Consider the following 22192-nt stretch of genomic DNA (forward strand, 5'->3'; position numbering starts at 1 on the left):
GCCAAAGGTGTGTTTTTCAGAAAAGTCGCAATTTCTCAGTAACGGAACATTCCACGGCATTCGCGTTTTCGGCATAGTGTATTTTATGTGCAGAACTATTTTTCAAGGTCAACATAGCTGACCTCTCAGGGTACACTTTAAGGTAAAACATCATTAATCATCGATAACATACTATTTCTTCAATCATTTTTTTGGCCTATTATCAATCTCAATATATAAGATAGTTCTGATGTTATAAGGATCAAATCGTAGGAAAAATCAGGTTTGACAAGCCAAACATCTGATCTCTGATTAAACTTGATTAATAAGAGAAACAAAAAGAATTACTTATTATTATAAAAATTAATACTGAAAGAAAACTAAGGAACGAATTGTGGAAATAGTACCCCCCACCCCCCAACCCCACCCCCAACCCCCTACCCCAACCCCCTACCCCCAACCCCAAACCCCCACCCCCAACCCCCTACTCCAACCCCCTACCCCCAACCCCAACCCCCAACCCCCACCCCCAACCCCCTACCCCAACCCCCTACCCCAACCCCCCACCCCATACCCCCAACCCCCAACCCCCACCCCCAACCCCCTACCCCAACCCCCTACCCCCAACCCCAACCCCCACCCCCAACCCCCTACCCCAACCCCCTACCCCAACCCCCCACCCCATACCCCCAACCCCCAACCCCCAACCCCAACCCCCTACCCCAACCCCCTACCCCAACCCCCTACCCCCAACCCCCACCCCCAACCCCCTACCCCAACCCCCTACCCCCAACCCCCACCCCCAACCCCCTACCCCAACCCCCTACCCCAACCCCCAACCCCAACCCCCACCCCCTACCCCCAACCAAAAAACAACAAAAAAAAAATTCACCAATAAACTTCATTTAATCTTCCTTTATAAAACATTATGGTAAATTTCTTTCCTACATGAAGAGGCTATCTAAGGGAGATAACTCCAATGAACTTAGATTAAAAGCTGTAACAATGCTATAGGAGACAAGGTGTGAAAATATTCCGATTTGTTACCGACTCGTGACCATGCATTTAGCTGTTTGTTTTGAGGAGTCAAAATTATTTGCAATTTTTATCTTAAAAGCAATAACAAAATCTTAAGAAATCATAAAAGTTGACAATTTGGATGTAAGCTGATATCTTATTTTTATAAGTAACAACCATAAAATCAAAGTCTAGTTTGAAATAAATGATTTCCGATTGATCGTGATAAAAATAAGAATTTATGCTTACAAATACCAGTTTTCAGTACCATTTCACTCATAATTTGCATAAGCGTCATTGTCAAAATATCCTTAGAAATAAGACAAAGGAATGTTGACTAATGATGTAATCAATATGACTAATATGACAACAGTGTTTAATTACAATTTTATCATACTACTGATAATATTACAAATCTTAATATTTCACCAATCAAACCTTCGTTATTACGTTAATACCCTGTAAAATAGTGAAAATATTATACAGACCAGCTGGTCTATGAAACTGACCATTTGGTTTATGATACTGACTAGTTGGTCTATGAAACTGACCAGCTGGTTTATGATACTGACCAGTTGGTATATGATTATGATCAGTTGGTCTATGATACTGACCAGTTGGTCTATGACACTGACCAGTTGGTCTATGATACTGACCAGTTGGTCTATGACACTGACCAGTTGGTCTATAATACTGACCAGTTGGTCTATGATACTGACCAGTTGGTCTATGATACTGACCAATTGGTCTATGACACTGACTAGTTGGTCTATAATACTGACCAGTTGGTATATGATACTGACCAGTTGGTCTATGATACTGACCAGTTGGTTATAATACTGACCAGTTGGTCTATGATACTGACTAGTTAGTCTATGATACTGACCAGTTGGTCTATGATACTGACCAGTTGGTCTATGATACTGACTAGTTGGTCTATGATACTGACCAGTTGGTCTATGATACTGACTAGTTGGTCTATGATACTGACTAGTTGGTCTATGATACTGACCAGTTGGTCTATGATACTGACTAGTTGGTCTATGATACTGACCAGTTGGTCTACGATACTGACCAGTTGGTCTACGATACTGACCAGTTGGCCTACGATACTGACCAGTTGGTCTACGATACTGACCAGTTGGTCTACGATACTGACCAGTTGGCCTACGATACTGACCAGTTGGTCTACGATACTGACCAGTTGGCCTACCATACTGACCAGGTGGTCTATGATACTGACCAGTTGGGCTATGATACTGACCAGTTGGTTCGTGATACTGACCAGTTAGCTGACGGTACTTACCAGTTTATTCAGACACTTGGATACTGACACTGTCTTCAGGATTGCTGTCTCCATGTCCAGGCTTACATTCAGGTCTCTCTACAAAACACAAAAAACTTTGGTTATAGGTTGAAATCACATCAATTAAAAAGTACCATATCTATCTAACAGTGCACTAAAGCTCTAAATGTGAACCATCAGTAGTTTGTTAAGTCTTACATGGTTCAGACTAGCATTGATAAGGATTTATATTGTCAGTCCTACCTGGTTCAGACCAGCATTGATAAGGATTTATTTTTAGTCCTACCTGGTTCAGACCAGCATTGATAAGGATTTATTTTTAGTCCTACCTGGTTCAGACCAGCATTGATAAGGATCTATTTTGTTAGTCCTACCTGGTTCAGACCAGCATTGCTAAGGATTTATTTTTAGTCCTACCTGGTTCAGACCAGCATTGATAAGGATCTATTTTGTTAGTCCTACCTGGTTCAGACCAGCATTGATAAGGATTTATTTTTAGTCCTACCTGGTTCAGACCAGCATTGATAAGGATCTATTTTGTTAGTCCTACCTGGTTCAGACCAGCATTGATAAGGATTTATTTTTAGTCCTACCTGGTTCAGGCCAGCATTGATAAGGATCTATTTTGTTAGTCCTACCTGAATGAGACCAGCATTGATAAGGATCTATTTTTAGTCCTACCTGGTTCAGACTAGCATTGATAAGGATCTATTTTTAATCCTACCTGGTTCAGACCAGCATTGATAAGGATTTATTTGTTTGTCCTACCTGGTTCAGACCAGCATAGATAAGGATCTATTTTGTTTGTGCTATCTGGTTCAGACCAGCATTGATACAGATTTATTTATTAAGTCCTACCTGGTTCAGACCAGCATTGATAAGGATCTAATTTGTTTGTCCCACCTGGTTCAGACCAGCATTGATAAGGATCTATTTTGTTTGTCCTATCTGGCAGACCAGCATTGATAAGGATTCATGTTTTTAGTCCTACCTGGTTCAGACTAGCATTGATAAGGATCTATTTTGATAGTCCTATCTGGTTCAGACCTGCATTGATAAGGATTCATGTTTTTAGTCCTACCTGGTTTAGGCCAGCATTGATAAGGATCTATTTTGTTTGTCCTATCTGGCAGACCAGCATTAATAAGGATCTATTTCGTTTGTCCTACCTGGTTCAGACCAGCATTGATAAGGATCTATTTTGTTTGTCCTACCTGGTTCAGGCCAGCATTGATAAGGATCTATTTTGTTTGTCCTACCTGGTTCAGGCCAGCATTGATAAGGATCTGTAATTCAGCTCTGATACAGTTCAGAGTGTCAATGATCTTCTCCCGGTTCTCGTGTGGTGTGTAGGCTGAGTCCGTAAAGTCCTGAGCTGTCTCAACTACAACGTCCAAGGCACTGGTCAGTTTGTCCGGAGAACTGGAGCTGGTCAGCCCAGTCACACGGGTCATCTCAACTAGGTCCTATGAAACAATTTTACAGTGTTTCACAATATGCCATTTACTCTTAAACAAGGAATAAAAGATGTTATATATTGTAAGAGTTATATATTTAGACAGAAAAAATTTCCAAATGAAACACGACAAGTCATGATAATAAAAAATAATGTAAATTTCAGTACTATTACTCAAGTGATTGGGTGGACATTATTTAAAGCCCGCATGTTGCATTTGTAGATCAGTGGAGTATGAAATCTTCTAATAGATCTTGATTAACTAGACCCTTTATCTATAAAAATGTAAGCTAATTATCTAGAGTGGTCAAACACCATTTTAAAAAAATGTTTGTAAAACATTGCTTATCACTTAAAACTTTCACAATTAAAATTCTCAAAATATTGAAACAATAATAAAAAATCAAACAAAAACAAAGAGATTATATTTAGAAGAAAAATTGATGAATGAAAGAATATACCTCAAACTCCCTGATGGAACGACTGGTTGAGTGATGGGCATTATCCAGACATATCCCCGAATCACCGTTATTGAGAGTGCAGGAGTGACCATTCACCTGACTGGTACCACCCTCTGTTACTATATAATGGATCATATCCAGGGCGCGTCGCATCTGGACGAACACACCTTCTCTATTGACTCGCGCTGTATCACAGTCAGGATGTCGCAGACACGTCTACAATTACAGGAAAGTTTATCAGTCAGTGTTTGTGGTTAGAAGGGGAGTGGGGTGAGATAATGAAGAGGGGTAAAGAGATGAATAGATTGGTGAGGGGATGAATAGATTGGTGAGGGGATGAATAGATTGGTGAAGGGATTTATGGATTGATGAGGGGATGAATAGATTGGTGAGGGGATGAATGGATTGGTTAGGGGATGAATAGATTGGTAAAGGGATGTATGGATTGTTGAGGTGATGAATTAACAGATGATGGGATAAATGGACAGGTAAAGGGATAACAGGGCAGGTAAAGAGGGTGAATGGTTGGGGAGTGAATGAGTGAATGGATAGAGCAATGAATGGACAGATGTGGGGATAAAGTTTGAGAATGAGGTCAGGAAGATGTCATTATTTTCATACAAATCTTACTTTACAGGAAGGTAGCAGCATCATGGTTGACTTTTCTAGGATCGCTCGGGCAGCCCCCATCTGTGCACGCTGCTTCTCCCCCTTCAGGTCCTGCAAAAATTTGTATGTAAATGTTTACAATTCAACAGTATGGATCTTACTGCCAGTTACATATCTTCAGTACTGTAATCACATAACAAGCTGTAAACAAGTCTTCCTGTAGGCTGATCCTACTATCTGAGAATATTCTACTAAGTTCCTAGAATCAGACAGACTGATTGGGTTTAAAAATCTATTATGGCTTGATTCATTTAAAATTATCATTGGCATCATATTTCTTACATTAAATGTCTGCATGACAGAGGATTCATCCATGATCTGCATGACCGGGGATTCATCCGTGAAATATCTAATATGTACAGGAAATTTCCTACAATGTTTGTATGTAATAAGTTCTAGGGGAGATAACTCACATTTTGTCTATCTCCAGTCAAGTGAGCTAATTCCACCATTTCATTACCAAAGCGACTGAAACAGTTGACAAAGTCTGTAAAGGTGGTCACAGTGTCCAGCTCATTCAGACTTGAGAGTACCTGGAACAAATCAAGATGGTCCTTTGAGACAGATGTAGAAAGAGACTTCTGGGTTTATTTTTTTTATTACAGGCCTAGACCTTTGATTCTATTAATGACCTTCTTCTTGACTGAAAATCTGTTTGTCAAACATCTAGAATTTTTGCTTTTGAGCAGATCAAATTTATGACAATGACCTTGACCTTTACTTTTTCTTAACATAATAACCTTGACCTTTGTAACTGACCTTTTCCTTCGAGAGAAGCAGTTGCTTGACAATGACCTTGTCGGCGAGGAGTAAGACACGTGTGACGGCCGACAGTAGCTGACGTGCTGCCCTCACCATTGCAGTCTTTTCGGTGAAGGTTTTAGGAGTTGAGTAGTTTGACGTGCGGTCGATTGACGTCAGTTTCTGAATACTGATCCCTGTAAACAAAGCAGGTCATAAACAAACAATTAACTGTGAATTTCACCAAGTAAAGGGAAGCAAACACAAATCACTGTTTTATTTGGTAATGATAACACGGTGTTACAGAAAGTGACAGTAGCTTATCCACAATTTTCGTGTGAAGCCTCGGCATTACAGAAAGTGACTGTAGCTTATCCACAATTTTCGTGTGAAGCCTCGGCATTACAGAAAGTAATTGTAGCTTATCCACAATTCTCGTGTGAAGCCTCAATATTACAGAAAATGACAGTAGCTTATCCACAATTCTCGTGTGAAGCCTCGATATTACAGAAAGTGACAGTAGCTTATCCACAATTCTCATGTAAAGCCTCTGCATTACAGAAAGCGAGAGTAGCTTATCCACAATTCTCGTGTGAAGCCTCGGCATCACAGCATCAGAGTGACAGTAGCTTATCCACAATTCTCGTGTGAAGCCTACATAATATGGTGTATTGAATGAAATAACAATTCTTTAATTTCTGTTATTGCTGCGAGTCTTTGTAACATATTGTGTTTTACAAGCACAAAGATCTGTAACAATGTATATAATATAAACATGTTGCTGATATGTAGTATACAAAACACACCCAGAGCAATTAGGTCCAGAGCCTACCAAGTCCACTATAGTTAATTTCACCAAACCAAACTCTCCCTGAACATCTCGAATGTCAATCTCCTGCTGTTTGAAGAAAATCAACTTTATATTCTTTTTCATGCTACACACAAGTAAAACGTTCAAAGGTAGAAAGAGGACAAAGGTCAAGGGTCAAGGTTACCTGCTGATCGAGCTTCTTCACAGGCTTCACACATGTCTTGTCTGATGTCGTCATTGTCATCAGCAATCGACTGACCAACAATTACGAAGCGGTCAACAGCCAAGTTAACAGCTTGACCAACTCTGATCAATGCCTTGGCTGTCTTATCTGTGACCTTTGGACGATCCTTGTGGTTTACCAAAGTGGTTATCTGAAATGGAATAAAGATACAAAATTAGACAAACTGTAGAAAGAAAGAAATTCCAAATGTACACCGATATGGACAGCAAGAATTGTCCAACATCCCTAATCATCAAGAAACCACACTATGACCTTGAATTCTGGGTTACAATCTGTCATGTCAGTCACCTTAACCTTTGATCTAATGACCTTGAGCACTGATCAGTTGATTTCCCTTTAGATTTGACCAGTGTATTTTCCCAAATTTGTACAACGTTTAAAATGAAAAAATAATATTACCTTGAATTTTGATTTAAAACCTTGACCTTTAATCAGCTGCTTAAAACTTGATTCATACAAATTTCAAATACCATTACAAATTATCACTACAAGATAAGAAAAAGTTCAACTTGACTCTGAATTAATGACCTTGCCCTTGTTCAGTTGACTTCCTGTTTGGGTATCTCAAACTTTGTGTCATGAAAAATTTATATAAAATCTGACCTTGACTAATCATCTCTCTTCATTTTATCATACAGTGAATATATAGTCATATTTGTCTTCTTTCTCTTTGCAAAATTGATATATTTTTTGGTAAATTGTAGTATCATCAATTGATGATGAGAATTGAACCAGTTGAGGAATTTTGAATTCTGAGCCTTGAAATGACAATCTAATTAAAACAATTTATAATTCTGATCTTGCATGGATGAAGATATTGGGTTTAGCCTATATTGATCTGATACAAACTCAAGGCTACCAACTTCTGGAACAAATATTCAATAATATGAAACTCCAGGGGGTTTGGTTGGCTCTAACTATATAAAGAAGTACTACATAAAGCAATATAAAGTTTCTGGTTTGACTACTGGTCTTGATACCACACGCGAACAGGAGACTCTGTATACAGACCACAGCCCCCAACACAACACCAAAACAGCAGACTGTATATACAGCCCACAGGCCCCAATACAACACCCAAACAGCATGTATATAAAGACCACATCCCCCAATACAACACCCAAACAGCCGACTGTGTATAAAAACCACAGCTGATCTCTGCAGAACTCTGAGCAGAACTCTGGTTATGAAATTTGGAATCATAAAAGAGCAGATACCATCTGGGAATAATTTATCCAAGATTAGTAAGCTCAAAATGAAGTCAAACTGAATCATTTTAAACCTGACTTAGAGACTGTGTTATAAATTTGAATATTAATGAAAGTACAAGAAAAATTGGGCAAAACCACAATTGGCTGGGTTGCCAGATGAGTGCAATGTTATATGGTATTTATAAGGCAGTTAAGGGTGTTTCATTTGTTGAGTATGTAGAATATTTGTTATAAGAGAGAAAATGTGGTTGTATTTTAAGAACTGGTGCAGAAGAAGGGCATTTGAAGAAAGAAGTTGCAGCCATTTTTTATTTTTGATGCAAAGATGTCCAGAAAAATGTCCCGAATGAATCCATAATGGGAGGTGTACATCTTCAACATATACATAAACATCCTACAAAGTTTCAAGCTTCTATGTCAAAAACTCTAGGAGGAGTTGATTCTACAACACTGGTACCCCTTTTCCCCGCCCGCCCACGCGACATTCACCATACTATAACCCGGATTTGCACTATGTGCAACCCGGCCAACAGCCATATGCATAATTGATGAAGAAACACAATTTGATGCATACAGAGCCAGATAACTGATAAACAAATTTAAACAGAAAAAAAAAGAACTTATTTGTAACCAACAACACTATAAACAGGAATAGCATGTCTATAGACTAGAAAACTATACACAGATCTATTTTTGTTAATCAGGATCACTGAGGGGATGACATTGTTAAACTGCATTACCTTATACCTATAGACAGGAATTCCAAAGGTTGTAGTCAATACAAACACTCAATCATCATCTGAACTCTGACCTCCCCATCTTTGCACAATCTTAATGCCAATCATCAAAGGGCACCATAACCACAATTCCACATTTTATCAAAGTACCATGATGTAAAATGGACTATCATAATCACTCGTTTTCTAATCCTTCTTGATGTATGAACCGCTTCGACTTAAATGCTTACTTATTTTTTCAAATTCATAAAGATAAATACATATATATAGCTTAATTTATATCTTATTGTTTTCCATATTTATGTAGATGCGTACATATAGCTTTATATCCTGTGAAGTTTAGGGTGAAGAAAACAAAATGAACTATTTAAACACAATACCAAAAAAAGTCAATATATTTAAAAAAAAACCTGATATCTGTAATAAATTGGATTATCAATCAGGGGCGATAACTCTAAAAAATTTTGACAACAAAGAGCAATAACTCCGAAAAGTATAAAAAATATTGTTGAAATTTATGAGAGGTCACAATGTCATACAAACAACTCAATGCTATTAATAGGTCTCATCAAAATGTAAACAGACATGAAAATCTTGTTTGAAGAGTTAACTAAAGTGTGTATTCCCTCAATATTGACAAAAACACATATACATTGCACTAACAACTAATTTACAACAAAATATACTAGTATTGGAGTTTTAAGGTCCCTTCTAACATTGACAATATAGTAGACTCACATTACACTTTTAAGGTCCCTCGTGTCACTGACAATACAGTGGATTTGGTATCATATAGGTTTAATATCTCTAGTTTGGCAACACGGAATCCACAATTATCCATCACAACCTCATCGCCTTGTACAAAAACAGGATTCCCCATATCGTTCGTATCGGACATAATTTCGTCGAAGAAAATTTTGCGTACTGTTGCCGTCGTCGGACATTTTTCCAGCGATTACTTAGTAATTGTTATGTAACTGATAGTGTACATTAACTCCGCCTACCAGAACAAATTGGGTGTCAGATCAACTATTCAGGTTGTCTAAACTCCGCCCCCGACCAATCACAGAGGGCGTTGTATACTTGACTTCGAATACTTCAATACAATAGTATCAATACTTTGTTCAATACTATAGTAAGTGTTGTTCAACCTTCCCTTCACGGTATTCAATTTTATAAGGTCTGAAAAACCAGGGACACGCCATATTCCAGTATCACTGACAACAAAATAAATTTAAATCAGAGATTTAAGGCCCCTCGTATCATTGACAACAAAGTACACTTGTATCAGAGGTTTAAGGTCCCTAGTACCAATTGCAACACAGTTCACTTGTATCAGAGGTTTAAGGCCCCTCGTATCATTGACAACAAAGTACCCTTGTATCAGAGGTTTAAGGTCCCTAGTACCAATCGCAACACAGTTCACTTGTATCAGAGGTTTAAAGCCCCTCGTATCATTGACAACAAACTACACTTGTATCAGAGGTTTAAGGTCCCTAGTGTCAATCGCAACACAGTTCACTTGTATCAGAGGTTTAAGGCCCCTCGTATCATTGACAACAAACTACACTTGTATCAGAGGTTTAAGGTAGCTAGTGCCAATGGTAACACAGTTCACTTGTATCAGAGGTTGAAGGCCCCTCGTATCATTGACAACAAACTACACTTGTATCAGAGGTTTAAGGTCCCTAGTACCAATCGCAACACAGTACACTTGTATCAGAGATTTAAGGCCCCTCGTATCATTGACAACAATGTACACTTGTATCAGAGGTTTAAGGCCCCTTGTGTTATTGACAACAAAGTACAATGGTATCAGGTAAAACGTAAAAGGCCCATCCTTACATTGACAACATTGTACACTTGTACCATAGGTTTAAAGCGACTATAATGTTAAAAAACACTATGAGAAAACAATATAAAAAGTTCTATTTTCCAATAGTATGTTACAAAAATTAGACTTTCTATTAATTACTAAAATTGAAAGTCACTGCAACCATTTTTACTGACATCTCAAAAAATAAAGAATGTAAACAGTGCAGTGTTGATCTAATTCATACATTACCGCTCGTAACCCTGATGCTGCCGATGTGTATAAGCCTAGAAAGAAGCAATATGGCAGACACAAATACGAAAAAGCGACGAGGACCTAAAAGTTACCTTACAGAAAGGGCCTGAAAGCGTAAGAGGAAGGAGTCAGACCAGAAAAGAGGACAGCCAAGAATTTAAATTAGACAGGAGATCAGTAGATGGCGAAAGATGAAGGAGGATATTGGACTGAATACGGATTCGGAATTTGCGAAGCTGCTGCTCAACTGGTTAGCTTAACGTTAGCACTATAATTATAACGTATCCACCTGTCATTGATTATAATCTTATATCCAGTGTTTGATGCGTGAATATGTTATAAACAACACTACCAAAAGTGTTATCTGATAAGTGTGAATGAAAATAGTCGTGTTATTCACTTGAATTTACTATCGACAACATGTGTTTGTTGTTGACTGCCAGGTGGGCAACCATGATAATAAACATAGCCTTCATAATAAACAGTGCAATATCTATTAATGTGTACAGACAAAGTAACAATTCCTGTGCATTTCTGCACAATGAGTTTTTTTTCTTTTCCAATTGTATTTACCCCCTTTGAGGCCCCACTAGTTTAGCTTCCATGATTGACATACATAATTCTCGCATGACAAAGCCAAAACAAAACAAATTACTAAGATTGATTGTTAAAAATTATATAACACTATAGAAACATTTACTGCAAACAAGAATTAGCAGAAAGGGATTAAAGCAAGTGTCATACATATTGCGGCGGATTTAAATGACTTCATCACGCGACAAGCCATGTGACCCACTCGGCTTTCTTCGTAATAAACCGAGCGTGAACATATTTATAAACAATAGGCAAGATAAACAATGTTCCGATGCCAAAAATATGTACAAAAACAACAAATTTGACGTTACAGGTGCATGTATCACTTTATTATGGATATATTTTATTATTCATAAGCCGAATCTTCCATTTCAGGATGTTGAAATCTAAGGTAATAGCCACTTTAAGGTCCCTAGTATCAATGACAATACAGTACACTTGTGTCATAGGTATAAGATCCCTAGTATCAATAACAACACAGTACACTTGTATCAGAGCTTTAAGGCCCCTTGTATCATTGATAACACAGTACACCCAGGTATCAGAGGTTTGAGGCCCTGTCTGCCAGTTAATACCATTAAGAACAGGATACACAGATATCCTATCTGAAGCTTAAAGGCCCCTCCTGTTATTAACAACACAATATGCAGATATCATATCATCCTATATTTAAGGCCCCTCCTCTCAATGACAACACAGTATGCCTCATTTCCACACTCTGGCAGTTTGACTTTATATAATTGGCAGGGTTTTTACTCACAGACTTCCACCATCCCAGTGCTGTCTGACACACAACAGATGGAAAAATAACTATCACCATTCTATTTTCCCCAACATCTGGGTTTTTTCGGTATATACTTCCTGCAAGTATTGTGAGGCTTTTTTGATATAGTCTATCTGGTAAAAAAACGTGTATATAATGAAATACAGAAAATAGGTTATGTATCAGAAGTAGGATTATATATATATAAGAGGCAGACTTGGGCATACATTGTCGATCTCATTCTTCTATCAGGGTTTTAAATACTTATGCACAAACCTTGACTATATATATAACACACCAATTCCCCCAAAAAATGGTTAATACTAGAAAGTCCTGGGACTAGAGAGAAATGGTCAGTTTCAGCAATTTTTAGTCAATGTCAAATATAAGGTAGGCCATCCTAAAAAAAATAAAGAAAATTGAAAATATCTTCAGTTTTGAAGGGCCTATCATGGCCCCTTTCCCCCTCTATCTATCTATACTCTGGAAATATCAGATGAAAATTGTCCCCTTGGTCCACAGAATACTACAGAAGAAGACCATCCCTAGAATTTATATTATAAGCAGATGTGAGAATTCAGTTAATAGATTGTCAGTAGCATATTATCAGTAATTATCTATATATTTCCTATACTATCCGCTTCCACATCTAACATTAATTCAGGTCATCGTCTACAAAATATTTGTCACCATTTCTAAGGCAACATAAAGAAGGTATGTCAGTATGTTTGACATCCTAAAATTGCCATAACTGTATCTATTTCTGTATGGTTCCCTGTTCATTACAGGATATTCAGAATCTTGCACAAAACCTCCTAGGGAAATACTTACACAGGACTGGGCATTATGATATATCCGGTTTAATATGATGATATGTGTACAGGTAGATTTTCATCCTTGTTTAATTTTCACCCTTTTTGTCCATGAAGAGGGACGGTGAATTTAAGACGAGGGTATAAATTTGTTACACTTTTATATAATCCTCAGAGGTTTAAAATGGACATAGGGTGAATTTACACATAATGGTACAAGGGCGAAAATAACCTTGGGTAAAAATATTTCAGTATACCATAATGAAATGTTACCCTCCCAAGTTGTTACTTGTAGTGGAATCTATAAACTTGCATTTGATCAAACAATTAAAGTCTGAAGTATATTTTTACCAGCACTCCATACACCATTAGTGCCCTTTCTATCTGGGAAAGAAAGGGGGGATAACTCAGTAATGGCAGAGTATCAGAGCCAACCTCAGGAGAAGATCCCAGGTGTTTGCTATACAGGATGGTTCTCAGGGAGCTGAAATCATGGATAGCGCTGTGTTGTCATGGTTACAGTTTACCGGTATTGCATTGAATAGAATATAGTGGGCCTTCTGTACGGTACTCAGTGAGGAAGTCACCGGCTTCAATAAATCTCAAACTAACCCTGGCTTATCCTCATTAGCAAATAAAGCTGACAAACAAGCATCAAACCCTTCCAATCTCTGACCATGACCCCATCACAAATATTAAGGGTTGGGTACTCCTAAGTGATAGAAATGCTTCACCCCTTCTAAACAAACAGTACTGAGCTCAGTCTGCCTAAGCTTAATAGCTCCAGGTACAGAAATGTTTACTACATACCATGTGCATTGTAAACAACTAACCATGGCATTAGGCATACCCAAACAAAGCTCCACACACTGATGAATAACGATACAGGAATTCTTTGATTAAAATCTAATCCAGATGCAGCCAAACCATATAATGCTGTACTTGTATTACAAAAGAGCTGTTTCTCTGTGTAGCTGTTCAATAGTGAAAAAATCCAACTCATACTTCCCTCTGAACACTGCACGATTTCTGAAACCTAACAAGTTCTGAGTGCGAAATATACCAATTGTGAATCATATATTTATTATCTGAATATCAACATCCATAAATATCTCTATTATTAGATTGGAATAATCAATGAAAAACAATTTAAAGGAATTTTTTTACTCATTAATATCACATAACTTTATAGTACCAAAATGACTCTGAAAAAACTGACAAAAGAAAATAACAGTTCTGTAATACTTGTAAAAATTAATTGTTCATGTTTCTAACATCAAATCTCAAATTTATTCCCATTTTATAAGGAGTTATATGAAACTTGTCACAGATTGATTTTAGCATGCCTCTGGTACAGAGACAATTTTAACTTTCACAAGTACATATGAAATGGAAAACATCAAGTAAGACAATATTATGTTTCCATGGAAGTTTGTAAATATTGCTTTGAATTCCTTTCTAAATGTTATTGATTTTTTGTGAGAACCTGATCTAACAGTCTAAAGATATTGTGTTAATGTGTCAGAGTAGATATATGTCATGTAATTAGCCTATTCCACTAGCCTGCCCCCTGTACACATCTTGTCAGAGTAGAGATGCCCTGTAATTAGACTATTCCACTAGCCTGCCCCCTGTATATATCTTGTCAGAGTAGAGATGCCCTGTAATTAGACTATTCCACTAGCCTGCCTCCTGTATATATCTTGTCAGAGTAGAGATTCCCTGTAATTAGACTATTCCACTAGCCTGCCCCCTGTACATATCTTGTCAGAGTAGAGATGCCCTGTAATTAGACTATTCCACTAGCCTGCCCCCTGTACACATCTTGTCAGAGTAGAGATGCCCTGTAATTAGACTATTCCACTAGCCTGCCCCCTGTACATATCTTGTCAGAGTAGAGATGCCCTGTAATTAGACTATTCCACTAGCCTGCCCCCTGTACATATCTTGTCAGAGTAGAGATTCCCTGTAATTAGACTATTCCACTAGCCTGCCCCCTGTACATATCTTGTCAGAGTAGAGATGCCCTGTAATTTGACTATTCCACTAGCCTGCCCCCTGTACACATCTTGTCAGCGTAGAGATGCCCTGTAATTAGACTATTCCACTAGCCTGCCCCCTGTACATATCTTGTCAGAGTAGAGATGCCCTGTAATTAGACTATTCCACTAGCCTGCCCCCTGTACATATCTTGTCAGAGTAGAGATGCCCTGTAATTTGACTATTCCACTAGCCTGCCCCCTGTACATATCTTGTCAGAGTAGAGATGCCCTGTAATTTGACTATTCCACTAGCCTGCCCCCTGTACATATCTTGTCAGAGTAGAGATTCCCTGTAATTAGACTATTCCACAAGCCTGCCCTCTGTACATATCTTGTCAGAATAGATATATGTCATGTAATTAGCCTATTCCACTAGCCTGCCCCCTGTACATATCTTGTCAGAGTAGAGATGCCCTGTAATTTGGCTATTCCACTAACCTGCCCCCTGTACATATCTTGTCAGAGTAGAGATGCCCTGTAATTAGCCTATTCCACTAGCCTGCCTCCTGTATATATCTTGTCAGAGTAGAGATTCCCTGTAATTAGACTATTCCACTAGCCTGCCCTCTGTACATATCTTGTCAGAGTAGATATATGTCATGTAATTAGCCTATTCCACTAGCCTGCCCCCTGTACACATCTTGTCAGCGTAGAGATGCCCTGTAATTAGACTATTCCACTAGCCTGCCTCCTGTATATATCTTGTCAGAGTAGAGATGCCCTGTAATTAGCCTATTCCACTAGCCTGCCCCCTGTACACATCTTGTCAGAGTAGAGATGCCCTGTAATTAGACTATTCCAATAGCCTGCCCCCTGTACACATCTTGTCAGAGTAGAGATGCCCTGTAATTAGACTATTCCACTAGCCTGCCCCCTGTACATATCTTGTCAGAGTAGAGATGCCCTGTAATTAGACTATTCCAATAGCCTGCCCCCTGTACATATCTTGTCAGAGTAGAGATGCCCTGTAATTAGACTATTCCACTAGCCTGCCCCCTGTACATATCTTGTCAGAGTAGAGATGTCCTGTAGTTAAGACTATTCCAATAGCCTGCCCCCTGTACACATCTTGTCAGAGTAGAGATGTCCTGTAGTTAAGACTATTCCAATAGCCTGCCCCCTGTACATATCTTGTCAGAGTAGAGATGCCCTGTAATTAGACTATTCCACTAGCCTGCCCCCTGTACATATCTTGTCAGAGTAGAGATGCCCTGTAATTAGACTATTCCACTAGCCTGCCCCCTGTACATATCTTGTCAGAGTAGAGATACCCTGTAATTAGACTATTCCACTAGCCTGCCTCCTGTATATATCTTGTCAGAGTAGAGATGCCCTGTAATTAGACTATTCCACTAGCCTGCCCCCTGTACATATCTTGTCAGAGTAGATATATGTCATGTAATTAGCCTATTCCAATAGCCTGCCCCCTGTACATATCTTGTCAGAGTAGAGATGCCCTGTAATTAGACTATTCCACTAGCCTGCCCTCTGTACATATCTTGTCAGAGTAACGATGTCCTGTAATTAAACTGTTCTACTAGCCTGCCACCTTTATCTCTTCATATGAAAATTGTCACCAACCTTGATCAACTATTATCCCAATAGGTATAGGTTAATGTGTACAGTCTGTCACACTGAGTAGTCAACATATCTTTACAATCTTAAGTGTTGTCACTATTACCAGTAATTGTACAGTAATTCAACACACACATATATATGAACACTTTAACATGACATTATCAGTATACAGTGTGTATCATTTCTGTATCCATCACTATTTATTAGAACTAGGAATCCATGGTGACTTGACATTTAAGGTTTAATTCTATACAGACAACAATCAAACAAACATTGCTTTCCAAAAATGGTAGGCAAATTATCAACAAGAGTACCACAGGCTAAATACATTATGTCCATTCCATGCTGAATAGAAATATGGTTAAATTATCTATTTCTACTGTAGTGTAAGTGAATGAAAGAACATGTATGAAAATGACTGTTTAGTCAATATACCACAGAGATACCACAATAAATGTCTAGTCAATATACCACAGAGAAGCCACAATAATTGTCTAGTCAATATACCACAGAGAAACCACAATAATTGTCTAGTCAATATACCACAGAGAAACCACAATAATTGTCTGGTCAATATACCACAGAGAAACCACAATAATTGTCTAGTCAATATACCACAGAAAAAAGGACAATAAATTTCATGTCATTTTGATATGAACAAAATTGGCAGAAATTTGAGGAAGAGAAAATACAAACAAGATCATAAGTGGAATTTTTTTTCAAACTGGTTAAAAGCTGCAACAGGATACCTGCGGACATGATTAAAATGCTGATAACAAAAAAAAAGCACTAATTACTCCTAGAAAAATTGTGGAATGGAACTGATGTCCAAGAAAACACTTATCAAGTTTGAAAGAAATTGGTTCAAAATTGTGGGAAGAGATCTCTGGACAAATAAGTTTATAATCGATGTGCAGATGGATGACATCATATACAGCTGTAGATATCCTGTCAAAATTTCTGATGGGCGTATGAAAAGAACCTAGCTAAGAGTAATTATCCAAGCTGGTAAAAAACACAGCCATTATTTATAAACTGTTCTGTTACTTCCCACTATCGTTTAGAAGATCTACAAAACCCATCATTTAACATCTGGTCATTTCACCCTTCAAATTTAATTATAGAGATAAGGTGGTTTAAATGATCAAAAACTAATGATTAACTACAAAGAGACCATTTGTGTTACGTTTGAACATTATCTAAGTTAATATTTCACTTACAATCCTAATTTTTGGGGGGAAATTTTCATTAAGAGCAGAAAATATTCCATCACTTTTCATCATTTAGGTAATCATGGACAATATCTGAACAGTGTTATGTTATATGCTGAGAAATCCTCTCAGATGTCTGATTATTATGATAAATGCCTTAATGTACATATACAGAGAGTAATGCTTAAACTAGGTAGGTAGATGTGTTGGAAGGTTTTGTATTTATAAAAGAACCTTTTCATAGTTTAAATGCAATATTGCTTAAGTATTGATAACACTACCATATTTCCATAATTTCATAATTTTTAAAAAGTTTAAAAATAAATGTGTAAATTTGAATTATACTACAATGTATCTAAAAATGAAATATAGAAATTCAAAACTCATAATTTTTGACATGTGTAATAACATCAGAAATCTTTTATAAGTCTGTTAATCAGCTTTCAGATAAAAAAATTATTTTTTTCTTCATATTCAAGACATAATTATACAATTAGTTAATGTAATCATCCATGGTTTGGGGCAATTTCTAAATGTTATGCTTTGTATGTGTTACAAATGTCAATAGAATAAAACTCCTTGCAACACAACCAATACAAGATTTGAGTGTGATGTTTTGATGACTACACTGGCACCTTCATCAGACAAATGACCCATGTGGAGTATACTAGCACTGACGTATATAGTGTACGAGATGGTAAGGAATTGACCAACTTATATGGCTGTTATCCTGTATGCACTAAAGTTGGTTGATTCATTTTCAAAATGTCTACTATTGTTTGTGTTATAAGAAACTTTATTCTACTGACATTACCAATATAAAGAAAATGATGCGAAATATGTTACAAATGTCATTTATGTCAATGCAAGCCTCCATTAGGAATTGAACACAGAACCTCTGGTTTACTATATGATCTTACTCACTACTGATCAAGACCACATCAAGACATTCCAGCAAAAAATCATTATCTCTCCCAGAGTGGTATGGCTTATATCATGCGTCATAGCTAGTATTATCAGGGTTGTATACCTCTCCACCAGGAAAGAACTTGTCCTCAACTTTAAGGGATGCTTGTGGAAAAATGTTTATTATTTCAGTCAGTGCTTCCTGCTGTCCTTAAAGTGGTTTTACATATTTTAATGTCTCCACTAATGGATCAAAACCCAGACTCTTGATATACTAGTCTTACCTTAAATCAATCAAGCAAAGAGACATTCTGTAGATCCAAATGGTACAAGATGCAAGAAATTTGTATTTTCTGTTGTATACAATAAAACATATTTATTGTTACTGTGTTTGTTACATTTGTATAAAAAACTGAGTTAGTTGATATCTAGATTTTTGTTGATGATGTAGACTTGTACATCAATCTATTGTAAATCTTCAGAATCATGGTGATGACACTGACAGGTAAATGTAGTTCAGTACACAGGTGTGGGCACGTAATACAACCTTAGATGTCTTATTTATTACTGCCTATAGCTATTAAACGTACATTCTAGGCTATAGTAAGTGTACACATATACACTCTACATACAATGTCAATGTGTCCAGTTCTGCTGATTCTCTATCTATTCCTATTGAAACACAGTGGAATATACATCCTTATCACAGTGCTGGTCCCATGTCAGCTGTTGTAGGTCTGACAACATTATGGTTTTATGATATTATCTCTTGTGCAAGCTGGGGTATGAGGAAGTCGTGTATTTATATAAGTACTAGTCTAGTTAATTAATTAATTTCAAAGAGCTCTATCTGTGATTTTATTTTTTGTTTTGGCACACTGTGTCCAAAATCAAAATAGTCATGATCTGATCAGAACCCATCACACTAGACTAATATCAGAAACGACTCCACCTTCCAACACAGCTCTGCAGTATCCAAACTGTTATGATCTGTTTCTTTTTCATCTCCGTACTTTCTGTCTTATAATGACTTCAGAATAACATGACTATCAACTTGTTACAAAACTGCCGAAGAAGAAGTAAAGTACAAGATGTTGTTATGTCGAATTGTATAATTTATTACTAAACTTGATCAATAACTGTCAACCACCCCATGGCCATGATAATATTGTTGCATGTTTACTGAACTGTTCTCAATTTCAAGAGAGATATACAATATTTGATAGCGCTAGACTATGGTATAACATACAAATTGTTCATCCTTTCAGAAATTAATTCAAGTTCACTATATCAGCACCGATCAGATATGTCCATTGTCGCAAGCCGCATCATGACTAAATCAATTGGACGACAAACACCGGCGTACTGCATCCTGCTCGCGGATGCTGAAACTATATGCACGTGTCAAATGAGTGAGATATATTATAGCAGCCTACCTGTGTGACCAGTGGAATGAGAGTTTGTTCCACAGATTTTGTCCGGATCTCCAGCGATAACCTGGCATCGTTCTTCGACTGAGCCATTTTCCAGTTTAACTGACGTCGAATCTGAGGTCAGGGGTCACATGGCCGCTTATAAGCCTAGAAATAATAATTCTTTCGTTTTGTGATTTGAAGAATTTTCATCAAGTCTGACTGATTTATCAACATTCTGTGTAGAATCGTCTAACACTGTTACGTTTTCTTTATATCGTTACGCATAATTTTGAATACATAGGGAGATTTAAGCGACCCCAAAATGCAAAGGTCAGAGGTAAAGTTTATGCTGGTGACCAGTCATGCGAAGCGATTATTAGGTTGTCCAAGGGGGGAAACCCAAAAACTAATTTTACTCTTCCAATCTGCTAGAAAAATAACGGTTGACTTGTCACACATATCATAGATTTTATAAGCTGGTTTTAATGATAGATAATTCATTACATGGACTTAACAAATAAATGAGTATAAGATATCATTGGTTATCACGAAAGATCATTTATTCTTCTTCAGTAATATGTAAATACAATTGCGACAAAACTAAAAGATTTTCCTACAATATTGAAAAGAATGGTAGTATTTTTTTTAAGAGATGAAAAAAATCCTGCTGATTTCTGATTTCAAAGCGATATTCTGGTAGGAGTATGTGTCTGTCCGTTAGTCTTGAATGTTTAACTGTAATTCTTCTTAACGCATAATATACATGCCTTACTCTCTACCTTATATACTTACTAACCGAACTCTACATGACAGGTTTACGTTGGCTCCATGAATGCAAAACCAACCGATCACATGTGAGATTTTCGTGGGGAATTGTTGAAAATAAATGATGAAGTATATAATTGCAAATAAACGGCCATTTTAAGGACCAACGTTGCATATTCTTACTTATGTGATTGATCGCCTTAATTGTTACGCAGTATCTACGTTATATTTTTGCATATTACAACTGTGGTAGATAGCTAATTTCGGGGTTTAGTTTAGTTTAAACATATTTTGACAATGACATTGACAATAGGATTAGTCAGTAAGTTTTACCAACTTATGAATGACTTCTCCTACAACATACACATAAACATTTACATAAATATGATCACGTGGTGACATGAAACTATTATAATAGTCATTTTTATGTAAAATGTATAAGTGGACAAAGAATAAAGAAAGAGACAGAGAAATAAGAACAGGGTATGGCATAGGGAAAGAGAAATAGAAAGAGGGATGTAGAATGGGAGAGAGAGAAAAAAAAGGGGGGGGGGGGGGGGAGAGAGAGAGAGGAGAGAGAATTTAAGTGAATCTTCCTGACCTTCCTAGGAATGTTTGGACCGATTTGGCCATTCTAAGGTTATCATCCACAGAGATATTAGAGTCACCATTGCAAAGAATATTTACATTAACAATACCGTCATACCATATTAATTCGGGGTCACGTGAGACATTCAAAGATGTCATTGTAACGTAAAATGGGACACGGAGTTTTTCTGTCATATTTCGTGTAATAAAAACATTTTAAAATTTTTTTAAGTTGAATGTTATTTGTGACATCATTAAATTTTCATTTCAGCTCAACAAAGGCTTGTATAAAGAAAAAAATCTTAGACTGGTTGCATAAATTCACATTACCATCAATTTATCATGTTTCCTCAGTTTCAAATAAATCTCAGTAGAAAAGAGACTTAAGAGACAGGTCAGTAGAAAAGAGACTGTTAGTTACAAAGACAGGTCAGTAGAAACGAGACTGTCAATACACAAAGACAGGCCAGTAGAAACGAGACTGTCAATACACAAAGACAGGCCAGTAGAAACGAGGCTGTTAGTTACAAAGACAGGCCAGTAGAAACGAGGCTGTTAGTTACAAAGACAGGCCAGTAGAAACGAGGCTGTTAGTTACAAAGACAGGCCAGTAGAAACGAGGCTGTTAGTTACAAAGACAGGCCAGTAGAAACGAGACTGTCAATACACAAAGATAGGCCAGTAGAAACGAGGCTGTTAGTTACAAAGACAGGCCAGTAGAAACGAGGCTGTTAGTTACAAAGACAGGCCAGTAGAAACGAGGCTGTTAGTTACAAAGACAGGCCAGTAGAAACGAGACTGTCAATACACAAAGACAG

At 37.3% G+C, this 22192-nt stretch overlaps 1 protein-coding gene across 1 annotated transcript in view; it reads right to left on the bottom strand.

The window, feature by feature from the left end:
- LOC132554023 (alpha-catulin-like) overlaps positions 1-20129 on the bottom strand; it is a 74291-nt gene extending 54162 nt beyond the window's left edge. Inside the window, exons 1-8 of the mRNA XM_060218320.1 lie at positions 20043-20129; positions 6625-6814; positions 5648-5826; positions 5302-5421; positions 4850-4939; positions 4220-4435; positions 3562-3768; positions 2303-2380 (exon numbers count right to left, since the gene is read on the bottom strand). Coding sequence (XP_060074303.1) covers positions 2303-2380; positions 3562-3768; positions 4220-4435; positions 4850-4939; positions 5302-5421; positions 5648-5826; positions 6625-6814; positions 20043-20129 — 1167 coding nt within the window. The remainder of the gene's footprint in view (positions 1-2302; positions 2381-3561; positions 3769-4219; positions 4436-4849; positions 4940-5301; positions 5422-5647; positions 5827-6624; positions 6815-20042) is intronic.
- Positions 20130-22192: the final 2063 nt, after the last annotated feature.

The sequence above is a fragment of the Ylistrum balloti genome, unplaced genomic scaffold (assembly GCF_031769215.1).
Source record: "Ylistrum balloti isolate Yb309-2 unplaced genomic scaffold, AGI_CSIRO_Ybal_v1 Utg370370, whole genome shotgun sequence".
NCBI classification, from domain to species: domain Eukaryota; kingdom Metazoa; phylum Mollusca; class Bivalvia; order Pectinida; family Pectinidae; genus Ylistrum; species Ylistrum balloti.